The sequence below is a fragment of the Ascidiella aspersa genome, chromosome 4 (genome assembly GCF_963924565.1).
Source record: "Ascidiella aspersa chromosome 4, kaAscAspe10.2, whole genome shotgun sequence".
In the NCBI taxonomy this organism is placed as follows: Eukaryota; Metazoa; Chordata; class Ascidiacea; order Phlebobranchia; family Ascidiidae; genus Ascidiella; species Ascidiella aspersa.
The window spans coordinates 5,042,602-5,056,928 of record NC_139450.1 but is presented as its reverse complement, the minus strand read 5'-3'; the positions used below and the strand labels follow the sequence as shown (position 1 = coordinate 5,056,928).

The 14,327-nt window shown below is 35.5% G+C and overlaps 2 protein-coding genes across 2 annotated transcripts in view; both read right to left on the bottom strand.

The window, feature by feature from the left end:
* Positions 1-1,627: 1,627 nt before the first annotated feature.
* LOC146146783 (acid-sensing ion channel 1-like) lies at positions 1,628-9,005 on the bottom strand. The gene is made up of 9 exons (XM_083387809.1): positions 8,788-9,005; positions 7,952-8,087; positions 6,128-6,343; positions 5,018-5,228; positions 4,501-4,690; positions 3,621-3,760; positions 2,802-2,909; positions 2,319-2,451; positions 1,628-2,046 (listed from the first exon to the last, which is right to left on the bottom strand). Exons 1-9 carry the CDS (start codon positions 8,945-8,947, stop codon positions 1,862-1,864), a joined length of 1,479 nt encoding a protein of 492 aa, XP_083243935.1. The 5' UTR covers positions 8,948-9,005; the 3' UTR covers positions 1,628-1,861.
* A 1,585-nt stretch (positions 9,006-10,590) lies between these two features.
* LOC146146781 (ankyrin and armadillo repeat-containing protein-like) overlaps positions 10,591-14,327 on the bottom strand; it is a 37,749-nt gene continuing 34,012 nt past the window's right edge. The window contains exons 31-32 of the mRNA XM_083386362.1: positions 13,484-13,538; positions 10,591-12,111 (exon numbers count right to left, since the gene is read on the bottom strand). Coding sequence (XP_083242488.1) covers positions 12,039-12,111; positions 13,484-13,538 — 128 coding nt within the window. The 3' untranslated portion in view covers positions 10,591-12,038. The remainder of the gene's footprint in view (positions 12,112-13,483; positions 13,539-14,327) is intronic.

Here is a 14,327-nt window from a genome sequence, read left to right as displayed (position 1 = left end):
CACTGTTAACCAGTACATTTTAAACATTCATTTCTCATATCGATTGATTCGATACTTGTTTTTAACAAATTCACTGTTGCGACGATCACTGTTGAACAATTTAATAGTAATTTTTGTGCAATGTGTACCGTTAAAAAAATGATAGAAATTTGCAAATTATTGACTAGTTCAGTCAAGGCTTTCAAAGATTGTGTTACGTCACAAGCGAAATAGGACAATGGCTTATCAATTTTTGATATTTTTTCACATAATTGGACAAATTGCTGTGTAAAATGCAGACTATAGAGCAGAGGTGAGACTTATATTGGATCGTAACTGTTAGCACCAAGGCTAAAGCGAAGCAGTCTGAGAATTATTTCTAAACCCTACAGTGCGTGTCTTGGCTGGTCCTTTTCTTCTTGAAAGAGCTTGCTTAGCAGTGAAGTTGTTGGACAATTCAATAGAACTGTTTGAAAGTGGCATCAGTCAAGCAAATACGAGTATCAGTAAGTCGCATAAGGCAAAGGACTGGTTAATTAATTTTAAAAAATTGCCAGAAAACGATTTTTTGCGACAAATAACTGAAGAAACAAGACGACTACAGGTCACGAAAAAACGACACCTAACGAGGTAGGAATTGTTGGATGTTATATAAGACGAACTGTTGCTTACTTGGAAACACAGCATTGCTAACATATTGTCGAAATGGGAAATGGTATGATTGCAAACCATTACCAAAAGAAAAAACAACAAATATACTGTTTAACACTATTGTCTAAATCAGATCCACAACTATATGAAGCATTTTTTTTTAATGAAGTTCGGACTGAAGGTAATGCGATAATTTAGGCCTGTGTGGTTAATTCTGCCGGCTTGCGTATATTAGATCTTGTTCGAAAGAAAATATATTATATCGTTGAAATGTTGTTAGATGTCTGCCGTACCGTATAATCAATTTTTTTAATTTTTGAAAAGCACGCTACAATTTGTAATCGATTTGGATATTTTTTACAAATTTTGACCTAATGTGTAAGTTTTTTTTTTTAAAGCTTGATCATACCTGTCGATTGATTCGATGTATGTTGTAAGTAAATTAGAAGACTTTTTTAACGCACGGTTAATTTAACTTGAACTGTGGTAGTCAGGGTCACTAGGCTAATTATTCTGCAACGATTAAGAGCATGAGAAATAGAAAACATTTTTTGTAAAGCTTTTTTATTGAAACACCACATTGTATTTGCAGCCATTCAAATGTCTGAATTTTTATAAGAACTTTAATGGGCTGCTTAAAGGATGCCGTTTGTTACGCAAATAGGCAGGTTACTGCGGGACTGACTCTGGCCTGCGTGAAACGACTTTGTAAGGAATCATTCCAAGCTAAAATAACAGGTACAGTATATTAAAAACAAAATCAACGTTAATAAAGAAAATCTTTGGACAAATAACACCTGTAAATGAACAACAAAACAAACCTGAAAAAGCAAGAACAAGTATACTATTACGTGTCATTTTTCGATTTGGTAGCACAAAAACATTTTATCAACCAAATAAATAAAAACGAATCAGGGCCGTAACTTCGCCTTAATGTTAAATAATACTGAATGAAGTGTTACATAATACTGAATGAAGATAATTTTCTTAGATTAAGATTATTTTATCTCCCAAAAAGATTTTATGTGTAGACTAATTTCTGAATAAAATATTAACAAGTTATCATATGTTTTACCATTCATATCGTATAATTATCTAGCAATGCGGGGCCTTCTTGTTGTGGGCCCCGTTGCACTGAACCGGTGGTTAAAGTTAAGGCCCTGCACGGAAACAAGAACAATAAAACTCAATCAGACACTAAGCATCATAATGCTTGCGTTTTTAGTTTGACCTAATATCCAGTTGTTGTAACCGACCAAGCAGGGCGTGTAGACAGCGCCGTCGGGTCTTTTTCAGATTTGCTTCTCGATTTTTTGGCCGGCTTTTTGAAAAAGGTGACGATTCGAACCACAAAGTATTGGAGGAACTCGACCAAAGTCACAAAGCTCATTCCCACCCATAGACCAAGCTGTCCACCTATTAAAACGCCAAAATGAAATGCAATGGTCTGTTACAAGCATTTTGACTGATGCATGTGCCTGTAGTTCTTGAGTTTCGTGTGAATTCTGTATTTTCCATCATTATAGGGACTTATAGAACAAGCAAGATTGCATACAAGCGCTGATTAATATATACTGCATTAATTAGAATAATTAGATAGCACATTTTATGTTTTTTCACACGTGGTCACCGCTTTTAACAAAAAGCTGACACTATAATCTGTTTTTACAGATAACTTTAATGCTTACCAACATCACTCAGCAAACCGGTCTCATCGACTTTTTTCGATTGAACCTCCTTCGAGTATCCAATTTCCTCGAACGATACGTCCAATGAGAGAATGTTCTCGTTGATAAAGTTTTCCGGCAGTTGATAAGTATTCTAAACATAAACTACAGCGTAAACATAAACGTTTCGACTTGTAAATCAACCATGTGATTATACTTTTAAAGTCATACATGTGTAGGCATATAGTTATTGTTGTCGAGCTAATGTCTTGGTACCAGCGTCATTCAAACTCGATTCACACCTATGAAACAGCCTCGGGAATATATAAAAAGTCTAAAGTGTAAGATTTTGAGTCTCTAAATTAATGTAGTAGGCTACCAAACTACCAGTAGTTAACTTTGCTACAATATATTTTAATGCAAACGATATATGCTGTTGTAGTAAATAGCAGAGAACCTGCGTCAGATTAATTCTAACCGTCATTAGCTCAAACCGATACGTACAACGTAAAATTCTTTGGTTTCCTTCATGGGCACGTAGGAGTAGGACATCCGAATCGGGAACTCGGAAAATGAGCAGGGAAGCGTGCAGTTGCAAATGTCCGGAGAATACTGGAAATAACAGGAAGGTTTGCCAATTGGGTGAAACTGAAACATCGTTCTATTGACGTTAATCAGAAGAAAACATGCGTTTATATTGCACAGGCCTGTTACAGGAGTATGCGAACCGCTTGGTTTCACGTACAACAAGTTGTTTTTTATACAAAAAAGAGACTCTTGGCTTACGCCATTGGTTTCCCAAGCTTTTTTATTCCGTGGCTTAATTTTTTTTTTTTTTTTTTTTTTATTATCATCAAAATAAGATATATCAACCTGGCTGATGTAGCCTACATATGGCAAAATTGCCTGTCTGCAATTTACGCCTACATAGTCGGACAAATTCTCAATAAATGCATTGATTCTAACAACATCCCAAAAATCCTTTTTAATTCCGGTTCATTTTCACTTTGTAATTAAATATCTCTATGACTATACAAACTGAATATAAGGTAAACTGCCGTGCTAACTAGGTAGCAAAACCAGCATAAGTCGTGAGATTTACGTAAATAGTTCACAAATAGCCAAAAATATGGAAAATAGCCTCGTTTCTATATAGTTTTATATATGCTAACAATTATTTTACTGAAATAAAACATATTTAATTGCAATATTATCAAACAGCTCTATGGCCACCTAAAATTAGTCTTGTGGGCCACTACTGGATCATGGCTCACAGTTTGGGAACTACTGGCTTAATTACATGGTTGGCGTTTATTCAAGCACCTCGCGTAGTATTCTCGACATGACAGGTGAGCTGCAGTTGTAGTGTTGATTTATGGAGCACTCGGGTGCGAAGTTCTTTGCCCAGTACTGCTCAAAAGTTCGGCACCCGCACTCTTTGATCACTTGCGCCGTGTAGCATTCTAGTCGAAAATTGTTGTTTTTTTTTATACTTTTTCAATTAAGATATCCCTATCAACTATAAACTTGTTTCTTCTATCATAATGATTAATTGTAAGAGTGTACAACAGTCATTGTAAAAAGCGATTAATATTGAAAGTAAAACTGGATTTTCGAACATAAACGTAAACGTTGTAAAAAAATACAATTTGCCTTTTTTCTTTAGGCTATAGAAGAAATAATATTTTGTAGAAAGTTTATAATAGAGGTCTATCGTATGTCTCTGTAATACATTTCTTATTAACGGTATTTCCCATTTAGTTTAATCATTAACTAAGTTGATACCTATAATTTAGCATTAGCGATACCCGATCCTGCCAAGTGGTAGTATCGGTACTCGTCCGATACTAGGTGATAGCGGTGCCACTCTGATGCCGAATTAACCTTTCATTTCAGCCCCGATTTGCGAATCAAAATAGCGGTTGTACTATGAAAGGCAAATTAAAGCCTGTAAGTTAACAAATGGCGGTGGTAACTGAAAAGGAAAACATGGCCGAACAACCTACAAAAAATACGTCTTAATATTCCGATTTCATCTATTTTTGATGCTTTGAGCATTAGTATAGATTAAGACCGCGATATTTTCGCACAATTTATCGGGTAGCGGTATTTCAATAAAATTTGAAATATCGGACACTCGTCTTGTTTGAATTATATAAAAAAGCCTTTGGTCTTAATTTGATCGATTTCCTATAGCAGTTACCTAGCATGCAAGTCGTGAGGGAATAGTTGGAGAAGTAGATCAGGCTCTTCTGGTTTTCGGGATCACACTGTCCCCACGGTTTGTACATCACTTCGAAGTCTTTGCGCTCGAGAATGCCGTAACCTTTGCTCCCAATTGGTACAGATACTCCATACTTGTCTACCCAAGGTGTTTCGTACTGGTCGTGGACCTACAGAATACAGCGGAGTAAAGTTTACTAAAACAAATTCGGTTCAAGCAAAAAAAGGTCGTGCGCGTGTTTTCATATTTTTTACGAAACCATATACATTATATAAACTGGCGGCTACTTAAATATTGCTTGCAGCATATAAAAATCATACAGTTTTTATCATGATAATAATGATTTTCTCTCTTCATTTAGCTCCAATTGTAATGTGTCGTTTTTAAGTAACGTCCACTTGAAAGGAGTAACCTACAGCTACACCCGACATTATAAAACAACTTGGCAAAAACCACTACAGATAATGAGCATATAGGGAGAACATAGGCTAATTACCTGAAACATAATGCCGGCTTCTTGGTTGCCATATAACGGTTCCTCGGTATACTCCCAATGCTGTGCGTTCAGAATAACGACGAGACCGTTTCCTAAGCCGCCTGAAGTTTGATTCAGCAAGGTGTTTCTATCCGCGTTGAATGTGTAGCATTTGCCCTTACTCGTCAGCACAGGTGTAAAGTTTGCCGCGTTGCAGGGCATGGGACCGAAGCTGCACAAATTTGGCTCTAAAACCCGTTTACTCTACAGCTGCGCTCAGCTGAGCGTGTACTAGGGCTATATTGGCAGCGTATAGTCCAGGGGTCGGGAACCTTTTGATCAGCTAAGGAAGCTATGAACATTTGTTTTCAACTTTGATTACGGAGTGCCATGGCACGAAAAAGGCCTTTTGGGTGCAAAAGTATTTCTTTAAATCGGTTAAAAGCCACGAAAAGACAAAGGATTCGCCCGAAGCACGAAAAATTGTCTTTAAACTAGTTTTAAATTAAAATAAATACAGTTAAATAGGGTCATGGCCAATTGCAGTTTTATTCAAAGCATGATAATAAGTAATATACCTTAGATTTATCTGCGAGCAAGATTATATCCTTAAAAGAGCCATATATGGCTCGCGTGCCATAGGTTCCCGACACCTGGTTTAGCCTATTGTTCACAAAAGTCACATGATTAATCAGTTTATTGTTACCTCCAGTTCTATTGTAGCCTGGTGCATTAAAATAGCTGGCGTAGAAAACAATCGTGATCTTTAATATAATTAGAAAAAGGCGCCAGCTCAACAAATTGACTACATTGTTGTTATGCAGCCACATTTTACTGCTGAAAACGGTTTTTCAAAGGGCAAATTTTGTTACTGCCTATACTTTTGGACTAACTGTGTTATAAATTTATGGGGCTGCACGACACATCTTATAGAAATCAAATTGTTTTATGTGCAACAATTAAGACAAATAACCAATTTTTTTGTATTCTAATATCACTTTAATTTTCAACTCATTTGTTTAAAATATTTAAGTCAAGTCATTTGAAAACAGTGACTTAAGTGCAGTCATTACAATAACTTAAGTCATTACAATACTAACAAAATGCGCCTAACGTATGCCACAAACTCACAAGCAGCTCAACAGAACCGTTTGGTCGACCATCTGCATTCCCCTCTGCTCGTAGAAGGAACTGACTGTGAAGTTGCTGATGTTGGAGAAGAAATTAAGCGATTCGAGGTCGACCGAAAGATTCGCGAATCGGGCGAAAGCCAACTGTTTCGCGTTTGTTACTTTGTTGAGCGCTCGCATTGCCGTCTTTTCAGCCGTTGAAGTCGAAGAGAAAAGCCTGTAGAAGTAATTTGATCATTTTAAGAACGAATCTGATCATATTAAGTTTACCGAATATGGATTTTCTTAACAGCTCGCACGAAAAATGTTTGTGTTTGTGACAAACACGGTGTGTTTATAACTCTTATGTTCCGCCATTTTATGGTTTTCCAAAACCAAACATAAAAAGGTCTCTGCGGGCCGCATAAAATGATCACTAAGGATTCTGTTATTGAAATGTTAGAACAACTGTGAATCAGGCAGGCCTTGGATATTTTTTAAAACGTGTATAACTACATTTGCAGAGGCAGTAAAGTGTTGCCGCAAAGCGAATGAAAAGTGTAATAAAACTACTTTGAGGGAACGCGTAAACATTTAAAGTAATCTAGCTCAGTGTTTGTTAACTGTTTGAAGTCAAGATGCACCTGGCGAGCGAAGCGAGCGCGATTTTTTTTTTGGTATACCGGTATTTCTTTTAAATTTTTTGCAAGTTTTTATTACATTGCCGAAAATAGCAAAATGTTAAAAAATATATTTCCAACATTTTTTAATACTTTTTCCATTTTGCACTCCGCACTTGGCAGCCTTCCACGGCGCAACAGTAAAGAATCGCTGATCTACTTGAAAAGGCAGCATCAAAACGTAAACAAACTGCGCGAAAATTTGTTGCTATTACGTAGTTAAAATAGTCAAAAAGTATGTGAAATAGACTCGTGCTAATTTATCATAGAGGCGGCGGGCCGGATAAATTACATCGGCGGGCCAGGGTAGGCATGACTTATTAGAGCTGACGCCGTGAATTGTCGTCAAATAACAAGAAGACATAAGAAACCATTAGTTTTCGGTCTAAAAAATGAAACTGTAATGGAGTCTAAATACATTTAAGAAGAAGGTGCTGAAGTGTTTTGCTTTTACAAACTAAACTCTTGTCTTTTAAAACAAATTTGACCTAAAAGTACTGTAAAAACGTATAAAATGGGTTACTGTCTAAATTAGTGGTTCTTAACCTTTTTATCTTACGGACCGGTGAAATTTTAAAACAAATTTTGCGGACCGGTGGACCTTCAAAAATCACAATCAACCCAAAACGCAAATATGACAAAAGTATGCAACTTAAAAACAAAGAATGGAAACTTCCATTCAATGAGCAATTTGCTGCTGTCCCTTTGATATCATGCGTGTTATACGTGGTTCTATTAAAGTTTTTCACATACAACTGGTCCTAAAGTTAACCACTTGTTGTAGCCTACTTTTTTTTCAAGTTGTAGCCTACTTTTAAACAGTTGGGCACAACACTTGCACTGTGACGTACGATAAGTCCAAAGTAGACCAACTCTGTGTTACGTCACAATGTTGCAAACTACGAAGCTGGCGAAGTTCTAAATTTGATGGACAAACAGACTTCAACATCTTGCATTTTGTAGTTGAGATTTAAGATTGTAATATATTTGGCGGACCGGCAGAAAAGTTGACGCGGACCGGCGGTTAAGAACCACTGGTCTACTAAATGTTTAACATGTAGAGGAGCGATTAATTTGCTCCCAAAACGAAAAAAACATATTAGCTAATAAACATACAAACAACATTTACAAGCTGACTCTTATATACCAATAAACATTCTAATTACCTATTGTTGTTGCATATTGTCACAGCAGGAAACGCAATTGTACTGATAAATTGCCGAGAAACGCTTGTAGTTGATTCATACTCGAAGTAGGTGATAACTCGTGTAGTTACTTGCTGAACCATAGCCCCCGTCATGGCTAAAAAAAGTCGTTTTGTGTATTTTAAATGCCCGAGGTTCCTTAACCCGAATTGACTATTAAATTTTGACAATAAACCTTTACTTTTTATATAGGCTATTGTACAACATTAAAGTATCAGAGATGATCTATCAAAGTTGGGCAGCAGCCCTTTGGCAGCAACCAAATAATACAACTTGAAAAAAGGCTACATTCGGTTTGGGTAATTAAAATAAAATAAAAAAACAACCAATCAAATATTGCGTCATTAAAACCTTTTTACCTAGTTCGTCATCTAATCATTACAGACCTTGACCCTTATCGTTAGCCTGAGTTTTAGGGTAGTAGATTTAGAACGTAACGTATTATTTCAGCAATCTAGAAAATATAATTTTTTTAAACAAACAACTTTTACGGTGATTTTGAAATCAACCGCCAAAGATTTTAAATGTTATACGCAATACAAAATTTTGAAGTGGTTTTACATTAAATATTTATTCGTCTGATTGAATATATTTTACTGAAAACTGTTATAATTTTCACATGTTAAGGCTATACGTATGACAAGTAAGACATAAACAAGGCGATAATGTTTTTACCAGGCTGCACTTTCCTACGTTCGATATTTTTGGGAATTTTATGCCGTTCCGGACGTATAACTAACACTGTTCAGCCAACATAGTTTAATAGCGACGACAGTTCTCATTTTTACTCAACTCACCTAAGACGCAAAGGACCCAGAATATGCGTTGGAGCACGTGTTTGCTCTTCACCCAATACGAAACTCCCGAACATCCGACCTCCAGCGCAAATTCCTCCTCCACGTAATAACGTCCCTTCTTCTTAGACGAGTCTTCATTTAAGCCTGTTTCTTTCTCCATATCAAATCTTGACTTGACCAATTAAAAAACACCAAACAATAGTGCTTCAGTTTTTTAAAACAGCTGAAGAGCGAGTTTAACAATTTTTATTTTAAAAGTTACGTCTTATCTGCGACTAGCTTATCGTTCTGCATAATTAAAGATTTTTTCAACCTTTTTTTAAGTAGGCCTACTAAGGAATGATAATAGTTAAATTAACCCGAAAACCAGTCGGCTGACAACAAACACAGTGTTCATATTGTATTAACTAAACATTAAACACTATCTTAATAATAAAAACATGTTTTACAAATGCGTACCAAAAATGTATGCAGTTTTCACTGCCACCAATGCCTTTGTGGAAACTTTTCTGTGTAACCTCGGCTAAGATCCTCAGGTTTAGATTTGACTTTTCGCCTAACAGATAATCGAGATATAGCTACAGAAAATCCTGGAAACAATTTTATTTATTTGCATGTTCTTAAAATTTGGCGGCCACGACACTTTGAGGTTTACATTAAATCTGACTATAATTTGAGCATCAAAACACTGTCGGCTATAGCTAGAGGTCGAAAAACCTACTAAGAAACAAACCTCTGCTAGGAAGAAAAAAGAATAAACACATATGGACATCGTAAAGTGGTGAACAACAGCGTCCATACACTCTTTCGCCTGTAGTTTCCAATTTCCACTTTACTATAAAGCGTCATATTCCATTCGCAACGCTCAGCTGACCATGTAAAGAAGAGAGTATAACTTTTCACTCGGGTTTTTATATGACTTAAGATTTAAACGAGGCTTTCTGTAACGATGGAGTTTTGTAAATTATATTAGGGGTCAGCAAATACAAATATTATACGCACAATAGTCGTTCGCATGTAGCTTTTTAATAATCAGTATAATTCTATCGGCACTTGTCTAAAATCCTACCAATTTACTTTTTGTCGGACAACTGTATTCGTTACTCTACTTGCCTATTTAATTTGAGCTATTGTCACACGGCACATACACCAACCTCGTAAAATTTCATGCTAAACTTGGTTGAAGTTCAGTTACTCTGACGAGGTCTTGCACCCCAACACTATTTTAGACTGAATATACCTTCTGAAATACCAGACTCTTCTTAGCTTAGCTGGAATCTATTTAGCTTTCTAAGATGTTCCATTCGTGTAAATATTTTTTATTACTCTTTTTTTTTTAATCTTTCATTTCTTTACAATGTGAAAATATATTACAAACTTTACCAACGTAAACTATACAGTCCTTAATCAAGTTATTGAAAATTTCCGCAAACTTTAAAGACACAAAAACGCTATTTTAATTAGCTGCACGGGAAAATGGACGCGGTTTAAGAGGTTCTATACAGCTGTGGGGTGTTTTAATAAAGCTATTCAATAAAACTAATCGCGAAAATGTTTGGACTTTTTTTAGGGTCGCGCAAAAAAAACTATTTGCGGACCCCTGAATTATACAACAGAATACTTTAAATTTATAATGAGGTATAATATGAGCTCGAAAGGCGGATCACAAAAAGGATATAAAACTGGCCGAATCTAGCCAGATAAAACAAACCGTTAGGAAACTAAACAAAACCGTTATGAATACTTTAGATCTCGCCCGATAGCGGTTATCAAGCTTCGGAGATAAATGGGACTTTGACAGACATGGTCAATATGACTACATGCACAACTTTTTGTATTTTTTAAGGATTTATATATTGTACGAAATGCGTAAGGTAAATAAAGTATTATTGAAGAGAGGCATTGTTATAATAAACGGTAACCATATTAGCAAGTATGAAATAAGGATTCCGAGATAAGTGTGGTTTGTGTTAAAGTAATGTGAGTATAAAAAATGACCACCACGATTAAGACAAATAATTATCGTGACAAAAATAATTGTCCATTGTATGTCGTTATTCCTATTAGTCAAAACAATGACAAAAATGTAACACAGATGTCTTTTTAAAGAAATTTAGATCCTGCGACCTTGCAATAAATTATTTACAGAATATTTTAAACTGCGGCTTTAAACACAGTGGGATGCGCAATAACGCACCCCGAACAACTAAACACCTGTAAATTATTGTAACAACAAATTAAAAAACAAGTAACTATGGATTTGAAACAATCCTATTCGTTTGCATAAAATTTGATGCCATAGTAAAACGTGACCTATTTAATGTGGTTACTGTGGGACGTAAAAAATCTGTATAAAGTATAGTAAAAATCTAACATACATAAAATGCATACAGGAAGACAGGAAGACAGTTTTAACAATTGCAAATATTTTTTACGGAAGGCACATTATATCGTATCGTCTATAGGCATACAAAATATAGAAATATATAGGTAATCATTGGACGGATGTTTTAGTAGGTTATACAAATAAAAAAATACTTCCTTGATTTTTCACTCTTAGGTAAAACGTTTGACATCTCAGCAACAGAATAAACGAGGATGCAAATGTTTAAGGTGCATAACTATCAGGTAAAACTAAAATTTCGGTCAATAGAAAAGAAACTTTAAAGCACGATAAACTAAGTTAATAACAAGCAATTTTCAGCGCGAATGGTAAAAAAATTTAGTCATTAAACACATACACAGAGCATAAAATTAGACACATATACAGACATTAGACACATACACAGACCTACAAAAGGTGAATGAATATACATAAAACAATATAAAATCTGAATATTTTTCATAAGCAAATGTGCAAATGATATTACAAGACAAATATACAAAGCATTAAACCTACAGAATGTAACTGAATACATAAAACAATATAAAGTCTAAATATGTTTTAGTATGAAAAGGTGCAAATGATGTTTATTTCAATTAAGGCTTTTGAACCCATGAACAAGAAAGCAGCAAAATAACATTATGGCCGGTATTGTCGCTTTTAAATGTTCAAATATTTTTTTCAAAATCATATTCATGCATCAATCAGAGGCATTCGTCATGCATTCCTGTTTGGTTGTCAATTTTTTTGTTTTTTCACTTATTTTTTTCTTCATAAAGAAGCCTAAATTCCATGAAAGCTTTTATAAATGGCCATTAATTATGTTTTGCTTGGAGAAGGTTGGTGTTGGAATGACAAGAAAATATCTTCAACGCCCTGCTGCTCTAGTTGGAATTGGTCTCGCGGCTGGCGAAATCGAGCGGGCTCGTAGGTTTTTCCTGCTGAAACACGTATTAAGAAATTGGGTTTTCGATTGTTGCTTTAAACCAGTGATTCTCAACCGGGGTGTCGCGACACTCTAGGGCAGTGTTTCTTAAAGTAGTGAATGGTTCACCCCAGGGTGAATAAAATTTTTGCAGGGGTGAACCAACCAAAAGATGGGGGTGAGCACTAAGTTAATATTTAAATTTTTTGCTATGATTCTAATGGTATCGTTTTTGTTTTGGTTGTACACCACTCCTACAGCGCTGTAAAAACTCTGTTTTTGCCAACTTTAACATTAAAACTACCAAAAAAAATTTGCGAATCTTCTGTTATCTAATTTTGTTTACTTTGTTGAGCACAAAGTCTCTTTAAGTGCCATTCCATGTTTTCATATCATCGAAGGTATAACGGCCCTATTTAATTATAATTTTTCTAACTTATAGATAAACGATAAAAGTCATCCACCGTTGGAACTATTTTTTATCCATATTTTATATAATTGAATAACAGGCTAGCAACAGGGGGACGAAATGTTTTGCGAAAAGCCTCCTGATTTTACAGTTAAGCGCCAATTCAACCAATTAAGTCCAATTTTTTTCCCGCTTCGCGCGACCGACAACCAACTTCACTATTTTCAAGTTGTCTCAGTGATATTTTATTACAAATTCCGAATTGCTTTTCGTATAGGGGTGCAAGTCATAGGAAAATTACAAAGGGTGCCGCTGCTGAAAACAGTTGTGGATATGGCACGTATTTCTCAAACGTAACAATTCTATTTTCGTTTTACTTGCAGGCAAAAAAATGTCCTCTTTTTGGGTGCTAAAAATATGGTAGCCCTAGTATAACTACAACAATTTGGTGACTTTGTTTTGTGCTTTTTCAGCTTTATATTCCTGGACTCGAGAAATTATAGATTTACAATGGTAAAACTTAGCTTGACTTCATTTTAACAAAAATCGAAACACCCTAAGTCATTTTGTGCTGTTATATATAGACGAGATAGTTTTATCATATCATGATACAAGGGTGAATGAAATCTAGAGATTTAAGAAGCACTGCTCTAGGGTGCCATTTTTAACGCTCAAGGTTGCCGAGAGATATTTCAAATTCGGTAGGATTCCAATTTTTGCTCTATTGGTAAGTTTCTTGATACAATTTTTTTGTGTACGATAAAAGTGCAAACATTGAAAAGTTTTTTTTCAAGCTTGTTGCACACTTGAAATGTTGTTTCAATCTCGTCTATTGTAACGTTACCGTAAAAGCTGAGCTAAAATAAGGGCGTCGCGTAATATTTATAATTTGTGTAGGGTGCGGCAAGCCAAAAAATGTTCCGAAACACTGTTTTAAACACTTCAAATCAGTTCTTAAATGTGGAAAGACAATTCTCACCTGTTTATATTTAGTCGATTTCCTTTAGCCTGGGCGGTCTGGGGTCGCGATGGTCCTATAATAAATATGAACCAGTTAAAATTAGGCCTACCATATTTCCATCGCCAAAAAAGGGGACAAAAAGTGGAATAAAAATGAAGTTTTGCTTTATAGAATTGTTTACCCTTTTTTGGATAACTATACGTATATAGCAAAACTAACGGCAAAAAATACATGACTATAGGCAAATTTGATAATGAATTGCAATCCAAAAAGGTTGAGTTGATCGACATCATCTTGATTAAGACGTTTCGATGCGAACTTGTATCATCTTCAGTTGATGTGACACATTAACTGAAGATGATACAAGTTCGTATTGAAACGTCATATAGGCCGACTGACTTCGGTAAGCCCATCCGAACGCTTTCAATGTACGCCGTTTTGGCTTTTCAAGGCTTTTTAATGTACGCCGTTTTCATTGTAAAACTGTGTCTTTTGTGTTAAAACGTTAAAATATTCGACTGGACTTGGGACGATAAAACAGGGTAAGGTAACAGGTTTAAAACAATCAATTTTTTGTCAGAATACTGCAAAGTTATTTATATATGATACTCTGTTGTAAAGTATTGTTGTGTGCGATCTTTATGACGTATTCCTGTGCCTGTATATAAGCGCAACTCTCGCCATAAGGCGGGATTCATTGCGTGTTCTAATAAACCGTGGTGTGTTACGTGCCCAGCCAATAAATACTGCAAAACCTGCTTATTGCGAACAGGCCGTAGTGAGTCAATCGAAATAACTTTTTTGGCCTTTCCAAATTGAAATACGCGTTTTCATCAAACATTTTTTTCATAAAATTGAGTTG

What these genes read in the sequence shown, in the direction of transcription:
- LOC146146783 (XM_083387809.1), bottom strand. Translation starts at nt 8,947, where the DNA reads ATGGAGAAAGAAACAGGCTTAAATGAAGACTCGTCTAAGAAGAAGGGA. An exon ending in AAGCCGGCATTATGTTTCAG is followed by an intron (nt 4,691 to 5,017) that starts GTAATTAGCCTA and finishes TGTATTCTGTAG; the next exon opens with GTCCACGACCAGTACGAAAC. An exon ending in CCTCACGACTTGCATGCTAG is followed by an intron (nt 3,761 to 4,500) that starts GTAACTGCTATA and finishes ATTTTCGACTAG; the next exon opens with AATGCTACACGGCGCAAGTG.